The following is a 21185-nucleotide window of genomic DNA, read 5'->3' on the forward strand; positions in this document are numbered from 1 at the left end:
GGCAAATGTTTGTTTCTAGTTTATTGCCCTTTATCTTTATTTAATGTGTAGAAGATTTAAATTATTACAGAGCCAAATCTTAACCAGTTTTTTCTTTTTTTAATTTATTTTTTATTGAGTATAGTTGAATTACAGTGTTGTGTTAATTACTGCAGTGCACCAAAGTGACTCAGTTATACATACATATATATATATATACATTCTTTTTCATATTCTTTTCCATTATGGTTTATCAAAGGATATTGAATATAGTTCCCTGTACGATACAGTAGGACCTTGTTGTTTATTTATCCTATATATACCAGTTTGCATATGCTAATTCCAAACTCCCACTCCTACCCTCTTCCATTGCCCTCCGCCTTGGCAACCACCAGTCTATTCTCTACGTACCTGATTCTGTTTCTGTTTCATAGATAGGTTCATTTGTGTCATATATTAGATTCTACATATAAGTGATGTCATATGGCATTTGTCTTTCTCTTTCTGACTTACTTCACTTAGTATGATAATCTCTAGTTGCACAGTTTTGTTTCTTTGTAGTCTTTCCAGTCAGCCTCCATCAAGTTTAGTCTGTCCGCCCTTCCCAGTCTTACATAAATATTTGTTTATATTTTTTTCTTGACTTTTGAGGTTTCTAGTTTTACCTTTAAATATTTAATCCATTGTGAATTTATGTGTAGTGTGAAATAAAAATTTAATTTTTAAAATAGCCAGTTCTAATACCATTAACTAAATAAATGCTAATTCTGAAGCCACCATTATTATATATTTGCTTTGATTTATCCTGTGTGTGTTCTGAACTTTTCTGTATTGTTTCTTAGCCTAGCATTCTTTTTCCGGCACAATTTCAGATTTTTTTTTTTTTTTTTTTGCGGTACACGGGCCTCTCACTGCTGTGGCCTCTCCCGTTGCGGAGCACAGGCTCCAGACGCACAGGCTTAGCAGCCATGGCTCACGGGCCCAGCTGCTCCACGGCATGTGGGATCTTCCCGGACCGGGGCACGAACCCATGTCCCCTGCATCAGCAGGCGGACTCTCAACCACTGCGCCACCAGGGAAGCCCCAGAATATTTTTGATTATTACAGTTTTATGATATGAGCTCATGTTAATTCACTAATTCATTTGAAATGTATAGAATGTGTGCTATATTCCATGCACTCTGCTGAAAACTGGCAGTACCATAGTGAGAAAAAAAAGTCCTGACTCTTTTGGAGCCTAGGATCTAGGGGACAGGTAGTCACACATGAAAATGTGAACTGTATTATAAGTAATATAAAGAAGAGGTGTGTGGTGATTTTAGAGCATATTAAAGGCCACTTTGCACTAGAGAGAGGTCAGGCAGGGCTTCCCTGAGGAAGTAATTACTGAGCTAAGATCTGAGAGAAGGGTAGAAGGAATCAGTTAGGTGAAAGTTTCAGAGAAAACAACATTCAGAGTATAGTCCACTGGCAGGTGTGAGCCTAGTTTTTCTTAAGAAACTGAAAGGGAGCAGGAATTGCTAGTGTACATAGAATGGGGAAGAACAGGATACAAGATGAAGCTAGAGAGGTAAAAAAGGACCAAACCATGTAGGACCTTTGAGGTAATGTTAATGTTAAGGATATTCTCTTTTTAAGCAGAAAGTTTACAGGGCCATATTTCTGTTTAGAAAAGGCCACTCTTCAGAGTGGTGAACAGCTTGAATGGAGACCAGAGTCATGCATAGAGGTTACCTCTTACTATTGCTGAAGCATTAGTGAGAGAAATAGTATATTAGTCTAGAGTGGTGGCACTAGGGATGGAGATAAATAGGTGGATCTGTAGGACTAAGTGATAGATTAGAAATAGGGGCTAAGAGAAAGGGAGAAGTCAAGGATGACTCCTTGGTTTCTGGCTTGAGTGACAAAGTAAATGATAATATTACTGAGATAGAGGAAACACTGAAAAAGGACTGAATTTAGGTGCATTTTGTTTTGCTTTGCTTTGCTTTGAAGGAAGGAGTATTGGAGGACTACATGGAGACGATCATGAGTTCAGTTTTGAAGCTTTTGAGTTCGAGATGCCTTTGAGACATTCTGAAGAGGCAGTTGGGCATATAGGCTCAGAGGATAAGTTTGGGCTAGAGAAGAAAATGAGTCATCTGCATATTGGTGGTTACTAGAGCCATACAAGCAGGCTGACATTGTTAAGGGGAAATGTAACAAGTAAAAAGAAGAGAGCGTTGAAGACTTACCATTCGTGAGGAACTATAACTTTTAATACTGGATAGAAGAGAATGAACCTGCAGAGGACATGGGGAAATAGTACCAGAGATGTGGGGCAGAACGGGGGGTGGGTATAAGAAGCCAAGGGAAGAGTTTCAAAAAAGAAGGACGGGGATTTCCCTGGTGGCGCAGTGGTTAAGAATTTACCTGCCAATGCAGGAAACACGGGTTTGAGTCCTGGTCCGGGAAGATCCCACATACCGCGGGGCAGCTGGGCCTATGCACCACAACTACGGAGCCTGTGCTCTAGAGCCTGCAAGCCACAACTGCTGAGGCCTGCGTTCCTAGAGCCCGTGCTCCTCAACAAGAGAAGCCACTGCAATGAGAAGCCTGCGCACCGCAACAAAGAGTAGCCCCCACTCAACTAGAGAAAGCCTGTGCGCAGCAACGAAGACCCAATGCAGCCAAAAATAATAAGTAAATAAAATAAAATAAAATTTATTAAAAAAAAGGAGATGGTAAGCAGTACTGAACAGATGTTGAGAAGTCAAGTATGTTGAAATCTTAAAAAATACTTTTTGGATTAGAAACATAAAGTTGACTTTAGCATGAGCTGTTTTGGTGGATGGTGGGAGGAGAAGCCTGATTGTGACCAGGCAGAGGTAAGGCAGTGGAGATAGTGAGTTATAGAAGGGTAGCTTTGGAAATAGGTACAGCTGAGCTGGAGGGAAATTTGAGATGAGAGTTATTTGTTTGCTTTAATGGGAGAGTGTTAAAACATGTATAAAGGATGATGGCAGGTATCTTCTTGGGAGGAAGAGATTAAATATACACGAGAAAAATAATCAATAGTGAATTTCATTAAGTAACTCATTGTAGCTAGGAGGGACAACTTCTTTATTTAGTGGAATAAAAGGATTGGATGCATGTATATGATTGGTACTGGAGAGGTGGTAAGTTCTGATCTGATGAATTCTCTTAAGTCTATGAGATAGGAAGTGAGAGAAGTCTGCTGAGAGTGAGAGAAGAAATCTGGGCCTTGAGGAGAGAGTAATTGCATGGAGTAAGACATATTCCGCTGCATTATTCCCCCAAATCTTTCTGGGAATAAATGAGCTTGCTTTAAAATTTGTATATTAACTTAGAGAGGATTAACTTATTTACAGTATTTAATGTCCTTATTTCAGGAACTGTATGTTTCTCCATTTATTCAAATCCTCTTTCATGTTCCTCAGTAATTTAATAGGTTTCTTCTTACAAATTTTCCATATTTTTTATTGATTCTTGTGTTGTTTATTATTATTACTGCTATTGTAAATAGATTTTTTCTGTTATATTTTCTAAAAAATGTATTTATTGTTGATTTATTTAAAAGCTAGTTATTATTGAATATTTACTTAGTACATAAATTCACATATTGGTTCTGATAGCTTTTTAGTAGGTTTCTTGGTATTTCCAAATAGGCAGTTTTGAGTCTGAGTTGTATCATTATATGAATAATGATAATCCTAATACTTATGCCATAATTTCTTATTCTTGTTCTCTTGTGCTGTCTAGAACCTTCAGAACAATGTTAAGTAATGTGAGTGCTAGTGGACATACCTGGCTTGTTCTTTATGTTAATGAGAATACTAGTGTCACAACATTAAGTATTATAATGGCTATTAATTTTGGTAGAACTTAATTATAGCAATAACATAATCCTATGGTCCTCTTTTTTACTGTATATCTTTGAGAGAAATGGATTTTGAATTTTATCAAAATTCTTTTTTGGCATCTATCAAGGTTATATATTTTTTCTTTACCTAATCAGTATGTCAGTATTACGTTTTTAAAATCCTTTTAAATGTTTTTTTCTAGTGTACCTTGGGCTCCCTGTTTTTGTCCCCCTTTTTGAAGAGGGTGTTGCAGATGTTTTGGGTTTTGTCTGTGTGTGAAAAGTGTATAAACACCAGGGTGTTTACAGTGAACTATGAAAGGAGTCAAACTGTGGGAGAGGAGGGAAATGTGGTTGCTGATATATAGCACTAGAGGAGATGGGGAAATATTCTTCCATGGGAAGTCTTCCACACCTCAGAAAGAAAACAGTAATCTTCAGTGATTTGCAGGTCTCCCAGGTAAGATTTGTGTAGACCTTGATCTACAAGTTGGAGACCTTCTTTTTTTTTTTTTGCGGTACGCGGGCCTCTCACTGTTGTGGCCTCTCCCGTTGTGGAGCACAGGCTCCGGACGTGCAGGCTCAGCAGCCATGGCTCACGGGCCCTGCCACTCCACGGCATGTGGGATCTTCCCAGACCGGGGCACGAACCCGTGTCCCCTTCATCGGCAGGCGGACTCTCAACCACTGCGCCACCAGGGAAGCCCTGGAGAACTTCTTTTTGAAATAAGATATTGAAAGAAAATTATTCTTTTCTGAAGCCCAAAAGATAACTTATTAGATTGGTTTTTGATCATAGTTTTATTCAGCTTGTGAAGATACTCTGGATAGTTCACGTAGGATCTCTTACTGTTTTGGGGATTAATTTCTGTATTATTAGTTGCCATTGAGAAATGTTAGCATTATGTCTTCAAAGGAAATAAATGGAAGAGCTAATGCTATGGTGGTAATCGTCTTACAATATATTATAACTCTATGCAGTCAACATGTACACCTTAAACTTACACAATATTATATGTCAATTATAGCTCAATTAAAAAAATTGTAATATAAGAGAAAAAGAAGAGCTAGTACAGTGCTTGAAGGGAAATAAGTGAACTATGTTGTAACTTCTTATCCTACCTCAGAGTAATCACTGCATCTAGCATTTATTAAACTGTCATTGTTTGTAGAGAAGTTATTTAGATACTGGTGTAAAGGGCACTTAATGAGTAGATCATATCTTAATAATGAAGAAAACGTCCTATAAACTTGATAGACAATTTTGAAGACTTTGAAAAAGCATTTGACAAAAACATCAGTGTAATGCAATATATTTCAGTAGTTGGAGTTAAGTAGTGCTTTGAAGGGTTAGCAGGAACAATATATCATCTACCTAGGAGAGATATTATACCACTGAAGTTTTGGCGGGGATTGCTGCTGAATCTCTTTCATGTGATATAAAATTTAATTCCATATTATCGGTACAAGTGGTGTTTGTTAATACCTGACCTTCTTTTTGCTTCCTTTTTTTAAAATTTCTTACCTGGTTACGTGTTTCAACTAGAGTGAACATACCTTTTCACTGAACTTGTAGTTTCTACTTGACCTCTCCTTAAAAATTTATATAAAGCCTTAGGGTGATTACTAGTTCTGAAGATTCAGGCTGTAAGTATATATAATAATTTCACAGTGTTAATTAGCATTTCTCCAGTTTCTATCACACTTGAACTATTAATCAAATAATAAAGGTGAATAAGGATTTTTTTTCTAAAAGGAGCTTTTTAGTTTTATATTAGATTAGTATGTTGTATGTCTATAATTTTGGTAAGTTTTAAGGTTATTTGTTCCTCATTAATAAATTATGGGATTTATTAATGAAAGTAAATTAGCTTTTGAAAAATTTTATTTTATATTGGAGTATAGTTGATTTACAATGTTAGTTTCAGGTGTACAGCAGAGTGATTCAAGTTATACTTATACATATATCCATTCTTTTTCAGCTTCTTTTCCCATTTAGGTTATTACAGAGTATTGAGCAGAGTTCCCTGTGCTATACAGTATGTCCTTGTTGATTATCTATTTTATATATAGTAGTATGCGTATGTTAATCCCAGACTCCTAATTTATCCCTCCCAAATTAGCTTTTTTGATACTTCATTTTTTTCCTGGAAAATGTGTAGCATGTGAACATGGATAGGTTTCTGAACTGTAAGTGAAAATTTGACCTTCCAGAGGGTATTGTACAATATATTCTCTTCTTGCCAAAAGAGGGGGATGCATTTTCCAAAGTGCGAAAGTAACTGAAAGTTGGAATGTACATTGGACTAGGTTAGGAGGGTCAAAGCAAATGGTATGTGAAATCAAGAACTATAGAGAACTACACTGGCCTTGGCCATTAGTCCATTGTCCTGACATCCCTACACTTTCCTCTTGATTTCTAGTGCCACCTTTGTCAGCAAGCAGGTGCATGATCATGAGCAGATTACATATATTTTTTAAAATTTAAAATTAAAAGCATTTTTGTGTGCCTCCATTTTTCAATCCTTTACTTAGAAAGATACTTGCCCTACTTATCTCTTACAGGCCTTCTTTGAGGTTTAAATGAAGTGGATAGTATATATTAAGAGTGCGTGTAAAACTGTTTGTAGCTAATAAATAGAAGATGGCAATAATTATTTTTCCTTTTGCTTCTTTCCAAATCTCTTGATCTTCCTCTTGATTCCAACACCAAGTGGAAAGTGGGCCTTCTCATTTAGATCTCTCTCTTACCCTTCATAAGCCTCAGCCCTCTTTTCTTCCTCTTATCCAGTCATGTACCCTTTACTTTGCCTTGGCTTGTTGATAAACTATTTTCTTTGTCTCCCTTCTCCTAGTACCATCTCTGGGTAGTCCCTCTGCTGGTAATGGATATTCATCTGTTCTTTTGCCAAACCATCAGCTTCTCTTTGAAAATATTTAATATTCCCTCTGCTTGTTGTGATAATAGCCCAAGTAGGGTCTTTTCAAAACTAGTTAAAGGCATAGAGAGAGATTAAATGGTATAAATTAGGATGCCAGTCTAATTTTTTAAATAGCTACTGTTACCTGCTAAATATGTTTTATGATGACTTTGACATCTTATTGGCCTTGGTTATATTTATTTTTAACAGTGTTCTTTACATAAGTGCCTAAATTGATTAACTTCAAGCATAGGTAGTCAGGTAATACAGAAGCATGACAGACCTGGCATTATCTCTTGAAAGCTGCAAAATTAGAACAAGTTCTTTTACTTTTCTACACTTCACTTTCCTCATCCGTAAAAATAGGATTACTTCAGCAGCTTTTTGGTTAAGATTAAATGAATTACCATTCATGAAAACACCTAAGATAGTGCTTGGCACACAGTAGGTGTTTTAAACAGGTGTTAATTTTCTTTCCCTATTATTGTGGGATTAAAATAGATGTACCTATTTACTTACGTATGTTGTTTGCTTTCTACATCTTTTTTTTTTTTTTTTCCAGAACTATTCCATGGCAGTATATCTTGTAAAACAGTTGTCCTCAACAGTTCTTCTTCAGAGGTTACGAGCAAAGGGAATAAGGAATCCGGATCATTCTAGAGCTTTAAGTACGTATGATAACCTTATTTTATTTATGCAGCTGAACTATTTTGGTAAAGGTTAGAATAGTGTTTTTTCAACTCAAGAAATTTTAGAGTTTATTTTTTTTTACTAGAGCTTGTCACAGTGGATTAAAACACTGAAAACTTTGTTTTGTGAGCTAGAGTAATTTAAGGCTTAAGAGTAGTTTTAGGGACTTCCCTGGCAGTCCAGCGGTTAAGACTCTGCGCTTCCACTGCGGGGGGCACAGGTTCGATCCCTCATCGGGAAACTAAGATGCCACACATTGTGTGGTGGGGCCAAAAAAAAAGAGAGTAGTTTTAATATCTTTGTCATGACGTATATATATATATATATATTTTTTTTTTTTTTTTTTTTCTTTTTTGCGGTACGCGGACCTCTCACTGTTGTGGTCTCTCCCCTTGTGGAGCACAGGCTCCGAACGTGCAGGCTCAGCTGCCGTGGCTCACGGGGCTAGCCGCTCCGCGGCATGTGGGATCTTCCCGGACTGGGGCATGAACCCGTGTCCCCTGCATCGGCAGGCGGACTCTCAACCGCTGCGCCACCAGGGAAGCCCGTATATTTTATAATTTATATTTTACTGATCTTAAAATTAACTTTGTAAAGTCAGTACATGAATACAGAAGAATATTTTACCAAAGCTTCATAAAAATAAATAAATGTTCAGGAATTCTAGGAGATGGAAAGGAAATCTTGGCATATATTTTACAAGAATTATTTTATATTTAAGGTTTATCCAGGAAAAATGTCCAAGGATATGTGATGACAGCATCCCTGCATTAACAAAGTAAAAAGAGAGTCAGTGGGGTGGTAGATACAATAATGAAGTAGGTTCTGCTTTTAACCAGTTATGTGGCCTTGGAAAGTCAGTCTCCTCGTACTCTGAATCTCTTATTCTTCATCTGTAACAAGAAGTTTATACCACATGATATCTAAAGCTCCTTCAAAATCTAGGTTCTTAGGTAGGAATAACTAGATGGTTCCTTTTGTCCAGGTGAACTTGAGAGGTAGTAAGGGGCATATTGACTCTTCTGGCCTCAGTGTTTGAGGGTTAAGGCCAGAGGTTGGTGGCCTTTCCAAAGAGGTGAACTAAGTTCTTCCTTTATTCTCTTCTTTGTGAGAGATAGATGGATTAGGGGATGAGGATGGGCACTTGGAGAACAAAGCTTTTACAGATGGGGGTTCGATACCTACCCTTTAAGGATTCTTTTTTTTTTTTGCTGTACGCGGGCCTCTCACTGTTGTGGCCTCTCCCGTTGTGGAGCACAGGCTCCGGACGCACAGGCTCAGCGGCCATGGCTCACGGGCCCAGCCGCTCCGCGGCATATGGGATCCTCCCAGACCGGGGCACGAACCCGTATCCCCTGCATCGGCAGGCGGACTCTCAACCACTGCGCCACCAGGGAGGCCCCCCTTTAAGGATTCTTGATGCGAGTTGATTAATGAAGCCCACTATCAGATTTGTAGTTAGGAACATTCTGGTAGGAAGAAACTAAGGTAGTAAGACCACCTTTCCTCTTGTTTCCCTTTGCGACATAGCTTTTATCTCTTTTTCTAACCTGTTTCTATGCCAGATTAAAAGATCCCATTACCTCTGAATATCAGTATACCCTCAAGAGTTCATTGAAGGATTTTTCTGTATTAAAAGGGTCCTTTTAAAATTGAAAATATTCTGAGTCAAGGAGGAGCACACTAGTGGCTAATGCCTCTGTAGGCATTCTTTGATAGACAGTGGAGAGCTAGAGATCTGGTTTGAGGTCCAGGGGAGTGGAAGCACCTTTTGGCAAGGACAAGGAGATGAGTGGGGGATCCTGAAAGAAGAGGAGGGACAGACACCTGCTTTGAAGGAGCACACGAGAGAAGAATTTTTCTTTTTTCACACTCCATTCCTGGTCATTCTCCTGAGAATCTTCGTATTTGCCACATAGCATTAGAATTCCATTTAGTCAGAAAGTATTATGGAATTGTGTGAGCCTTTGTAGAAAAGGTCATACCAAGAAATAAAGCTGAAAGCTGATGTAGCTGTTATGTTGCATAATAATAAATAAGGCAAGCTGTCTTTGCTCAAGCTGTAAACTCTTCTCCGCTTGCAGCTGTGGCACCATCTGGAGGGAGAGTGGGAAGGTGAGCCTAGAGTTATTTTACTTACTAGAACAAACCACTGTTAGCCACTGTTGAGCAGCAAAAGCTACTTAATTCAAAAGCTGTTTATTTCATCTCTAATACATCCTGGAGGTGGAGAGTAGTTGCAGATTGGGTTGGATTTTTGTGGCACTTTGTATGTTATCTTGTTGGCTTGGGGAACCAACAAAACTTTAATTTGGATCCTACCAATAAATCATTTGTCATAATTGACTAAAGAACAGATTGTTTGCCTTTATGCTATCTCTAAAGAAATAAGTTACCCAACAAATTAATTATGTAATTAAAAGATTGTGTGAAACAACTTGACAGAAGAAAATGTTGGTGGATTTCTCAGATATTTTTGTAGAATCAAATTACCCACAAATATGTTCATTTGTAAGTCATTCTTAATCTTATCAATGAATTCTACTGGCAAAATTTTATTAGTCAAATCAGACATTATTCTTGAAATAAAGTCAATGGTATTTAGAATTTTCACAGAGAAATCCACGCTGATTCATTTGATTTAGTAGATTTTTGTATTGTGGTTTCCATCTTTGTGTAGAGATGTCCCCTCACCACTATCACAAAACAGTCCTTTACTAATTCTTGGTCAAGTTCTTGTCTCCTCTTCTTTTTCACTTTAGCAATCACTTTAAACCTTGGCCATACTTAAACAATATTCCCCCTCTTTCAACACTGTCAGCGCAAGAAAATTGGTGCTATAAGATGTGACTTGTCTAAATTGCCCATTTCTTCCTTAATGTCATATAACTACTTTTCAACTTATCTTCATTTGTACCCATCCTTATTTATTCTCTTCAATCTCAGGAGGAAATGTCCAGTTTCCTGCCCAAAGTTAATTTTTTATTCATTTATTCTTCTCATTCAAGAAATTGTATTAAGAGTCTACTGTGTTCCAGGCACAGGAGACTGTAGCATTAAACAAAACACATACTGTCTCTGCATTCGTCAGAAGTTTGCAGTCCAGTGGGAAAGACAGGATTAAATGATTGTACAAGTCATTAGTGAAATTACAGTTGTGACATGTGTCTTAAAGAAGAAAGACAGGGAACTCTGGAGGTAACAGCAGGAGAACATAGTCTTCTCTGGTGCTGTGGTATTTAAGACACGATTATAAGGATGAGGAGGAGGTAAGCCCCAGATGGGAGGAGAATATGCCAAGAGACAAGGCCAGTAGAGTTGGAGTGGAGAGAACAAAGGAGGAAAGTGGCCAGAGAGATAACCATGGGGTGAGTTCATATAGATGATATAAAGACAGATGATAAAAAAACCCTTAAAGGATTTTTAAGCAGAGTGGTATGATCAGATATGGGCAATAAAAAGTTCACTTAGAAGACTGAATTGAAGGGGAGCTAGGCTGATGTAGTGAGGCCAGTTAGGAACCTGTTGTACAGATAAGAGCTGACGATGTCTTGAACTGAAGTAATGGTGATGGAAATAGAGAGAAGTTGATGGTTTGAGAGGTGTTAAAGGGGAGAAGTTGTGGCTACGTGTGGGGAGTGGAGAAAAAGAAGTGAAGGAGGAGTTCTAGGTTCCTTACTTACTAGGCACCAGCTTACATGGTAGTACCGTTTACTGAAATGGAAAACAGTGTCGAGAAGATCCAGTTGCAGGCGCAAGATCAGAGTGCACTCTTGGACTTCTGGTATTTGAGATGTCTATGAGGCATCCAGATGGAGATGCTCAGAAATAGCATTACGAGGCCTCTCTGCTCACTTATCTGCTCTCTGTCCTGTATTTTCAGTTCCTTCCTCCACTCTATAGGCTCTTTCTGTCAGCCTTCACTGTCGAGTCTTTTTCATCCTTTAGAAAATACAAAAGCAAGCTACTGTCTAGATAGAGATCTGTGTTCCTCCTGTTCTCATCCTAGTTTCTTCAAAGAGTCATCTACACTTCCCTTTCTACCTCCTCACTGCAACCCATTGTGAACTTTTAACTCCCATCATTCCACTGAAACTGCTCTTGCAGATGTCACAAGTGACAATCTGATTGCCAGATTTAAAGTTTATCTTTTCAGTTTATGCCTTAGATATTTTTGCTGCATTTCATACCAACAACTTTCTCCTTGAAATTCTCATCTCTATTTCTTCTCAATCACTTGCCTTCAATGGATTCTCTTAAGGGTAGTATCCTAAATGTTTGTTTTCCCTGGGTTTTTGTCCTTGGTCTCTACAAGGACATACATACTTTCCCTAGACATAATCACATTTACTCTTGTGGTTTAAATTAGCACCAACTCCCAAATACATATTTTCATTCCAGACCTTCCCCTGAATTTCAAATGTAGATACACATAGCTAACTGTCTTCACCGAAATATACCACTGGTTCCTCAGATTCAGGTAGTGAAAACTGAACTCACCAAGTTCTATCAGACATAAACCCTAAATATTTCTCAACTCTGTCGAGCTCTCTCTCCCTACCATCACTAACCTCATTTAAGCTCTCATATCCCACCTTTATTTTAAAAACCTATTCTTGAATTATATATTCCTCTCCTTTCTTGGCACCCCCCGTTTTTTTTGTTTGTTTGTTTTTGTGTGTGGGGGCGGGCATGAACCCGTGTCCCCTGCATCGGCAGGCGGACTCAACCACTGCGCCACTAGGGAAGCCCATTGGCCCCCCTTTTTATATCTCTCTTCTGGTAGCAATCTAAGTGATTAATACAGATCTAATCTTACCATTTCTTTGCAATCCATGGCTTCCTAACACCAGTGGGATAAAAACTCCAACTTGTTAGCATGACTTAAACATATAGCTTTCCATCGTGTGGCACCTGCTTATTACTTTCCGGTGTCATCTGTATTCATTCTTCTTCTCATTCTTTTTACTCCAAAAATAATGAATTCTTTTCTTTTCTTCAGTGCTTTGCCAGTATTGTTCTCTGTGCCTCAAACTTCCCTGTTACCTACTTTGCCTAAATTCTAGTTATCCTTCATGTTTCACTTTTTCCAGGAGGCATCTCAGAACCCCCAGAGTTGATGCATTGACTTTCAGCTAGTTTCCATTACAGCACATTAGAGAAGTATCTTTGCTCTCTACTAGACTATGAGTTCCTTTGGGCAGGAACTTAATCTTACCTTTCTTTGAATTCCTAGTGCTTAGCTCAGGGCCTGGCACATAGTAGATCCTCAGACTTTTGTTAAGTAAACTGATGAAAAGAGATCTTGAGTAACAGATCACATCTCTGTGCCTCTGTTTTCTTGATTATAAAATGAAGTATTGGACTTAATATGTTCAATTGTTTCCAGCCTTAAAATTCTAAAAAGGAGGGCTTCCCTGGTGGCGCAGTGGTTGAGAGTCCACCTGCCGATGCAGGGGACACGGGTTCGTCCCCCAGTCCGGGAAGATCCCACATGCTGTGGAGCGTCTGGGCCCGTGAGCCATGGCCGCTGAGCCTGCGCATCCAGAGCCTGTGCTCCGCAGTGGGAGAGGCCACAACAGTGAGAGGCCCGCGTACCGCAAAAAAAAAAAAAAAATTCTAAAAAGGATAGAAATTATTTTGAAAACCTAGAACAGCACTAATAGAACACTCTGTGGTGATGGAAATGTTCTATATCTGCACTGTCCCGTGTGATAGCCACTAGTACTGTGTGTCTGTTGAGTACTTGAAATGTGGTAGTGCAACTGAGGAACCGAATTTTAAATTTAATTAAATTTAAATATAGCCACATGTGATTAGTGGCCAACTCTCATAGCACATGACAACAGGGATTTTCAAAGATTAATTTTAGTAAATTAATCATCATATAGTAAAATAGTAAAATACTGTTACGGCTGCAGCTCACAGTGACACAAGAAAACCTGAATTCCTGAAAGATTTACCCGGTGTTGGTTGATGCAGCAGGATGAATATTGATGTCTTATTTTTATTTTTCACGTTCTTATGAAATTTAACATAGTGATTCCCCCACACACACACACACACCTTTCTTCTTTTTTTTTTTTTTTTTTTTTGCTGTATGCGGGCCTCTCCTCTCTGCTGTGGCCTCTCCCGTTGCGGAGCACAGGCTCCGGACACACAGGCTCCGCGGCCATGGCTCGCGGGCCCAGCCGCTCCGCGGCATGTGGGATCTTCCGGGATCGGGGCACGAACCCGCGTCCCCTGCATCGGCAGGCGGACTCTCAACCACTGCGCCACCAGGGAAGCCCTTCTTTTTTTTATTTGGTTGTGTTTATTCAAGTATAGTTTACAAGCAGTAAAAATTCACCTGTTTAAGTGTACAGTTTGATGAATTTGACAGGTTTATGCAATCATGAACTAAATGCCACAATCAAAATATGTAACATTCTTCACCCCAGAAAGTTCCCCTGTGGCCCTTTGCATTCTGTCTCATCTCCTTACCCCCAGTTCTTATAACCATTGATGTGATTTCTGTCTCAGTGATGTTTTCTTTTCCAGAACTTGAAATCCCACAGCGTGTAGCCTTTTGTTTCTGGCTTCTTTCACATAGTATAATGCTTTTAGGTTCATTCATGTAGTTTGCTCTTCTTTATTATTGAGTAGTGTTCCATTTATCTGTACTGTAATTTGGGTATCCATTTATCAGTTGATGGACGTTTAGATTGCTTCCAGTTTTTCGTTACCATGAATAAAGCTGCTAAAACATTTGCAGTTTGCATATGAATATCAGTTTTGTGGACATACGTTTTCATTTCTCTTGGGTAAATACTCAGGACTAGGATTGCTGGGTCACATGATAAATGTATAGAAAAGAGGTTGGCAGTTTCTTAAAAAGTGCATATTCCATTTTTGCATTCCTACCCACAAGATTTGAGATTTAGAGTTTTCTCCCCATTCTCTCTAGCAGTTGATATTGTCAGGCTGCTTTGATTTTAGCTATTCTGGTCACTGTGTAGGTGATATGTCGTTGTGGTTTTAATATGAACTTTTCTAATGACTAACGATGTTAATTAAGCATCTTTTCATGTGCTTATTTGCCATCCTTATAGCTTCTTTGATGAAATGTCTATTCAACTTTTCCCTCCATTTCTTTTATAGTTTGTGCTTTTTGCATACTATGAAATCTTTGTCCAACCCAAGGTCGCAAACATTTTACTTCTAGAAGTTTTATTGTTTTATTCTTCGATTTAGGTCTACAATTTATTTTAAATAAATTTTTGTGTATGATGCAAAGTAAGCTTTAGAGGTTCATTTTCTCCCCATACAGATACCCAGTTCCATAACATTTCTCGAAAATACTAATTTTTTCTCCATTTAATTACCTTGACACCTTTGTCAAAAACCAGTTGACCATAGATGTATGAATTTATTTCTGGACTCCATTATCTTCCATTGACCTATTTATCTATCCTTATACCAATAACACAGTCTTCATTACTAAAGCTCGATAGTAATTCTTGAAATCACGTAGTCCTCCAACTTTATTTTTCTTTTTCAGAATTGTTTTGACAAATACAGTATATTAAAAGGTAATAGAGAGAAGGGGGGTGCTTCAGTGTAATAAAGGGTATTTACAAAAAGCCTTTAGCTAACATCATATTTAATGGTAAAAAACTTCACCCCTAAGACTGAGAATAAGGCAAGAATATCTTTCTTAATGCCTCTATTCAGCATTGCCCTTAAGATCCTAGTCAGCACAATAAGGCAAGAAAAAAGAAGCATACAGATTAGAAATGAACAATAATTATTGTCTTTATTTGAAGCTGACTTCATTGTATAGAAAACATCCCAAAAAAGCTACTAAAGCCAATGTGTGAATTTAGCACAGTTTCAGAATACGTGGTCAGTTTATAAAAATTGTATTTCTACTAGCTGTAAACAACTGGAAATTGAAATTCAAATAATAAGAATTTTTAAAATATGAAATACTTAGGAATATGTTACACAAAATATATGCACAATTTGTATGCTGAAAACTATAAAACATTGGTGAGGGTAATTAAAATAAGACCTGAATAATGAAGAGATACATCACATTAATGGATCAGAATACTCAGTATTGTTATTGGAGAAATGTCAGTTCTCTCCAAGTTGATCTGTAGGTTAAATTCAATCCAATCAAGATCCTAAAGTAATAAAAAGTATCTTTACAGGAAAGAATTGATTGAGTCTATAATGGCAAAGGTGAAAAGCAAAGTTTTTTTTTTTAATAGAAATTGATAAGCTAATTCTAAAATAATTTCAGAAAATTCTTTCACCTCTGAGAGAAAATAAACATACAAGTCACATTTTAAGTTGCGATAACTAATATTTATTTAGTATAATGTTAGGTTATTTTAAAGTATTTTATTTGTATTAACTCATTTAATCCTTACAACAATGCTATGAGGTACTGTTATTATTCCCATTTACAAGATGAGGAAACTGAGGCACGGAAAAGTTAAATGACTAACGCTGAATTACAGCCTAGGCTGGCTCTAGATCCTGTGCTCTGAACCACTACCTCAGGTTGCCTTTCCTTTTGCATTTTTTTTTCAAAGTACTAACAATGAACTTTGTTTTGCGTAAGGCTGATATTATGATCTATGATATTGCTTCATTTAACTCGAAGTTTAAATAGATAAAATGTAAAGTCAATTACTGTTCCCATTGCTGTGTGCATGGTGGGTGTTAAGGAGTGGTTGGTAAAGACATGCAGAATGGTTAGGAATCATATTAGAATTCTATTTACATGTTTGTTTCATATGGCAATTGTTTGTCACCTTTAAAAAGATACTGTTTGTTAAATGTATCTTTATAAGAAAGGTTGGAATAAGATTGGGTCTATAATGGCAAAAGCAAACTTTTCATAATTTACATATAATATTAATTAGCATAAGTGATATGATAACTATATTTTCCAAACTAAAACCCATGGATTGTGTGCCTTTTTAGATGTGATAGACAGCCTATGAGTTATATAGACTGTAAAATTTTTGAATTTCCAGGCCATAGAATGACTTTTTAGTCTGTCATCAGAATCACATCTGGAGCTTTTTAAAAACTACTTATTAGTGTCCCTTTTCCCCATTTTGGTTCAGTGGACAGTTATAACTTAGAAAGCTCTATAACTTAGCTCTATGTGCATCTTAGTTGAGATCCACTAGTTTATGGAGGCAGTTGAATAGAATATCTAAGACTTGGACCATCTCAAAACAATCCAGACTCTGTGATCATCAAGTTTAATAAAGGCAGAATTCTTAATTCTTTTTTTTTTCAATTTTTTTTTTTGGTTCTTTTATTTATTTTTGGCTGTGTTGGGTCTTCGTTGCTGTGCGCAGGCTTTCTCTACTTGTGGCATGTGGGGGCTACTCTTCGTTGTGATGCACGGGCTTCTCATTGTGGTGGCTTCTCTTATGGTGGAGCATGGGCTCTAGGTGCGTGGGCTTCAGTAGTTGTGGCACATGGGCTCAGTAGTTGTGGCGCGCAGGCTCAGTAGATGTGGCGCACGGGCTTAGTTGCTCCACGGCATGTGGGATCTTCCTGGACCAGGGCTTGAACCCGTGTCCCCTGCATTGGTAGGCAGAGTCTTAACCACTGCGCCACCAGGGAAGCCCAGAATTCTTAGTTCTTATAAACAGTTACCAGTTCAACAGACATCTGAAATTATTCTTCCTTACCCAAGTACTTTTCCCCTTTCCATTTTCTTGTATCTTTCTTTCCTTCCTCCCTCCCTCCCTCCCTCCTTCCCTTCCTTCCTGTCACATTCAGTTGTGCCTCAGCTGTGAAATTCTATGATTGACTCCACAACTACTCCACTTGTGCCCCCTTACACATATAGACTTTAAAGTTATTCTGGAACAGCTTCTAAAATTATTGAAATATTACGTTTAGGTATTTCCAGTCTCACTTCTGTGCTGAAGTTTAATTAAAGTTCTGAGGTTTTCAGAAGTAACATGTCTCAGGTTTTCAGATGAGAAGTGTAAAGGCCCTTGTTGGGCTTCCCTGGTGGTGCAGTGGTTGAGAATCTGCCTGCCAATGCAGGGGACACGGGTTTTAGCCCTGGTCTGGGAAGATCCCACATGCCACAGAGCAACTAGGCCCGTGAGCCACAGCTACTGAGCCTGTGCGTTTGGAGCCTGTGCTCCTCAACAAGAGAGGCCGCGACAGTGAGAGGCCCGCGCACTGCAATGAAGAGTGGCCCCGCTCGCCACAACTAGAGAAAGCCCTCGCACAGAAGCGAAGACCCAACACAGCCAAAAATAAATTAATTAATTTTTTTTAAAAAGGTCCTTGTTACGTTAGACTGACCGAGAGTAACAGAACAGCTTTAAAAGTAAAATTACGGGCTTCCCTGGTGGCACAGTGGTTAGGAGTCCGCCTGCCGATGCAGGGGACACGGGTTTGTGCCCCGGTCTGGGAGGATCCCACATGCCACAGAGCGGCTGGGCCCGTGAGCCATGGCCGCTGAGCCTGCGCGTCCGGAGCCTGTGCTCCGCAGTGGGAGAGGCCACAACAGTGAGAGGCCCGTGTACCGCAAAAAAAAAAAAAAAAAAAAAAAAAAGTAAAATTACCAGTGCCTCCTCTCTTAAGAACCAAAGGAAATTTGAACTGAGAAGACGTAGAGATTATCTAGTGTAGGCTGTTATTTTCCAAGAAGTAAAATTAAGCTCAGAGAGGAGGACTGACTTGCCCAAGGTAGCATAATTAATTAGGCTATGGATAAATAAATATAAAACTCAAATAATCATATGGTAAAAAAATCAATTGAACTTTTTTCTTTTTATAATTTGAAATTAGAATTAATGTGTTTACAATAAATATTCATATTATGTGAGCATTGTAAAAACTTATACATGTTAGTTTTATAGTTGTTTTTTATGTTTCTTTTCAAATAATATTGTCATAGTTTAAAAGAAAGAAAATCTTTATCCAGTATCTTAGAGTTATAAAAGGAAGATGGTCTGCCATCAGCTGAATATATTAACCTGCTAAATAAATTTCCTTTATGTTAGTGCAATGCAGTTTTTGTTTTGTGGGTGAGAAATAGGAGACTTACAGGAAATGTAGTCAGTCTATAGATATACAGTTGTTTTCCTTCCTTTGCTTATTGTAGAGATTATGAACCTTATAATTGTTTTTATCTTTTCATTCAATTGATTGGAAAATAATTGAGCAGATTATTTTTGAGTTCTTTTTTTTAAGTTCCTCATTCTTTTTCTTATGTTGCATCATTGATGTATCTTTAATAAACTTATTCTGTTTGTTTGTTTTCTCTTTGATGAATGTCAGTTAAAGAGAAATTGACTGCGGATCCAGACAGTGAAATAGCTACAACCAGCCTGAGGGTTTCTCTACTATGTCCAGTAAGTGTTAACTAATATTTGCTCTCCAGGAGGCTTAATATACATTTTCTTTGGTTATTAAGTATTTCCAGTATTTAACAAGTTCTGTTAAACTGAAACATGCCCACTTGTTTGTTAGAGTTTATGAAAAGTAAAAGACATCATGTAGTCTTAGGATTTGAAATCTAAACAAATTTATGTCTATAAAAATTTTCTACTCTTAGTAAGTTATATTTAAATACTGCTTGTGGTTATTAAATGACTTTCTCTCAGACTTAAGTGTAAAATCTCCACATAATGCATTTTATTATCTTAGTATATTTATTAAAATTTCATTTTTTAAAATAGTATACTTCTGAATAAAAATCTGGCCATGATTATTCACACATTCAGTTTAACCATTTTGCCAACAATGACTGTAACAACAATTAAAAACTATTCTATTTAGCCTGAATAATTGAATTGGTTATGCATATAAAAATCAACTAGAAATATTTTTAAACCAGAAAATGAGATCAATTTCAGTCATTTCTACAAAATAAATATAAGGCTCAAGACATACCAAATGATTAAACTGGTAGTGAAAAAGTTTCCAAAAATGTGTTAAGGTTTATTTCTTAACTAGTTTGATGTCAGGTCCACCAACAGTAGGAATGGTAATTGAGTGATGCTTTCATACAAAAATATGTGAAAAACTGAGAGTAAATTACTTTGATATTTTGATTGCCTTTTGTTCTGTAATTAATCAAATTAATCATATTTAAATTGGGGGAGAAAGTATGGAAAATAAGGCGACTCAGCTCTTTCCTGATTTGCCAGGATTGTTCAGGCAAGCCTGATATTGAAAGCTTTTAATATTGAAATCCTGCTAATCTGATATGAAGTTATTTATTCTTAAACAAAAAATTTAAACAAAAATTAAGTGTTATTTTTCTTATATCTTAGTCTTTTATAATTTATAAAACCTCAAACAATATGAAAAAGTCATTAGCTCATGAATTAGTTTATAATAGAGTACTTTGCATAGCTCCTTTTTTTTTTTTTTTTTTTTTCTGTACGCGGGCCTCTCACTGTTGTGGCCTCTCCCGTTGCGGAGCACAGGCTCCGGACGCACAGGCTCAGCAGCCATGGCTCACAGGCCCAGCCGCTCCGCGGCATATGGGATCCTCTCAGACCGGGGCACGAACCCGTATCCCCTGCATCGGCAGGCGGACTCTCAACCACTGCGCCACCAGGGAGGCCCTGCATAGCTCTTTTTAAAAAAAAACTTTTTTGTTTTATAATTGCTAAGAGAACTCCTGTTCACTATTAAACATCTATAAAGTACAGGAAAAAATACAGTGAAGTTAATAAAAACCACCAAATGTATAATTTTGTATATATCTTTCCATCTTTTTATTCCTTACTATAGCCAGTCATTTTTATAGGGGAAGTATTTTGACTCCAGGCTTTTTATATTATTACTTAAAATTTTTAAATTCTTTCCCAAATATATAATGCAGTCATTGACAGAACTAAGGGAGAAATAGACAGCAACATAATAATAGTAGTAGACTTCCATACCCCACTTTTGGTTATGGATAGAACAGCCAGACAGATGGTCAATAAGGAAACAAAGGTCTTAAACAACACTGTATGCCAATTGGACCTAACAGATATATACAGAATACTGCACCCAACAAAGCAGAATACACATTCTTCTCAGAGCACACAGAACATTCTCCAAGACAGAGCACATGTTAGGCTACAAAACAAGTCTTAATAAATTTAAGATTAAAATCATTATAAAGTATCTTCTCTGATCACAGTGTGATGAAACTAGAAATCAGTAACAGGAGGAAAACAGGAAAATCCACAAACGTGGAAATTAAACAATACATTCTTAAACAACCAATGAGTAAAAGAAGAAATCACAAAGGAATTTAGAAAATATCTGAAGACAAATGAAAATAAAAACACAATATACCAAAACTTACAGGATGCAGCAGAAGAAGGAAGTTTATAGGAGTAATTGCTTACATTAAAAAAGAAGAAAGATCTCAGATCAACAACCTAATCTTATACCTGAAGAAACCAAAAAAAAGAAAAACAAACTAAACCCAAAGTCAGCAGAAGGAAGGAAATTAGAGAGATTAGAGCAGAGATAAATGAAATAGAGAATAGAAAAACAGTCCAAAAAAATCACAAGTCGAAGAGTTGGTTTTTTGAAAAGATCAACAAAATTGACAAATCCTTAGCTAGACTAAGAAAAAAAGAGGGAAGACTCAAATAGTTAAAATTAGAAATGAAATAGGAGACATTATAACTGATGTCACAGAAATTAAAAAGATTATAAGACACTACTGTGCCAACAAATTGGATAACGTA

General features: G+C 37.4%; 1 protein-coding gene across 1 annotated transcript in view; it reads left to right on the forward strand.

Annotated features, from left to right (window-relative positions):
- The window catches only part of PIAS1 (protein inhibitor of activated STAT 1), a 124556-nt gene that overhangs the window by 80284 nt on the left and 23087 nt on the right, over positions 1-21185 (forward strand). The window contains exons 7-8 of the mRNA XM_082619356.1: positions 7325-7430; positions 18766-18839. Coding sequence (XP_082475482.1) covers positions 7325-7430; positions 18766-18839 — 180 coding nt within the window. The remainder of the gene's footprint in view (positions 1-7324; positions 7431-18765; positions 18840-21185) is intronic.

The sequence above is a fragment of the Mesoplodon mirus genome (genome assembly GCF_964341445.2).
Source record: "Mesoplodon mirus genome assembly, chromosome: 4".
NCBI lineage: Eukaryota > Metazoa > Chordata > Mammalia > Artiodactyla > Ziphiidae > Mesoplodon > Mesoplodon mirus.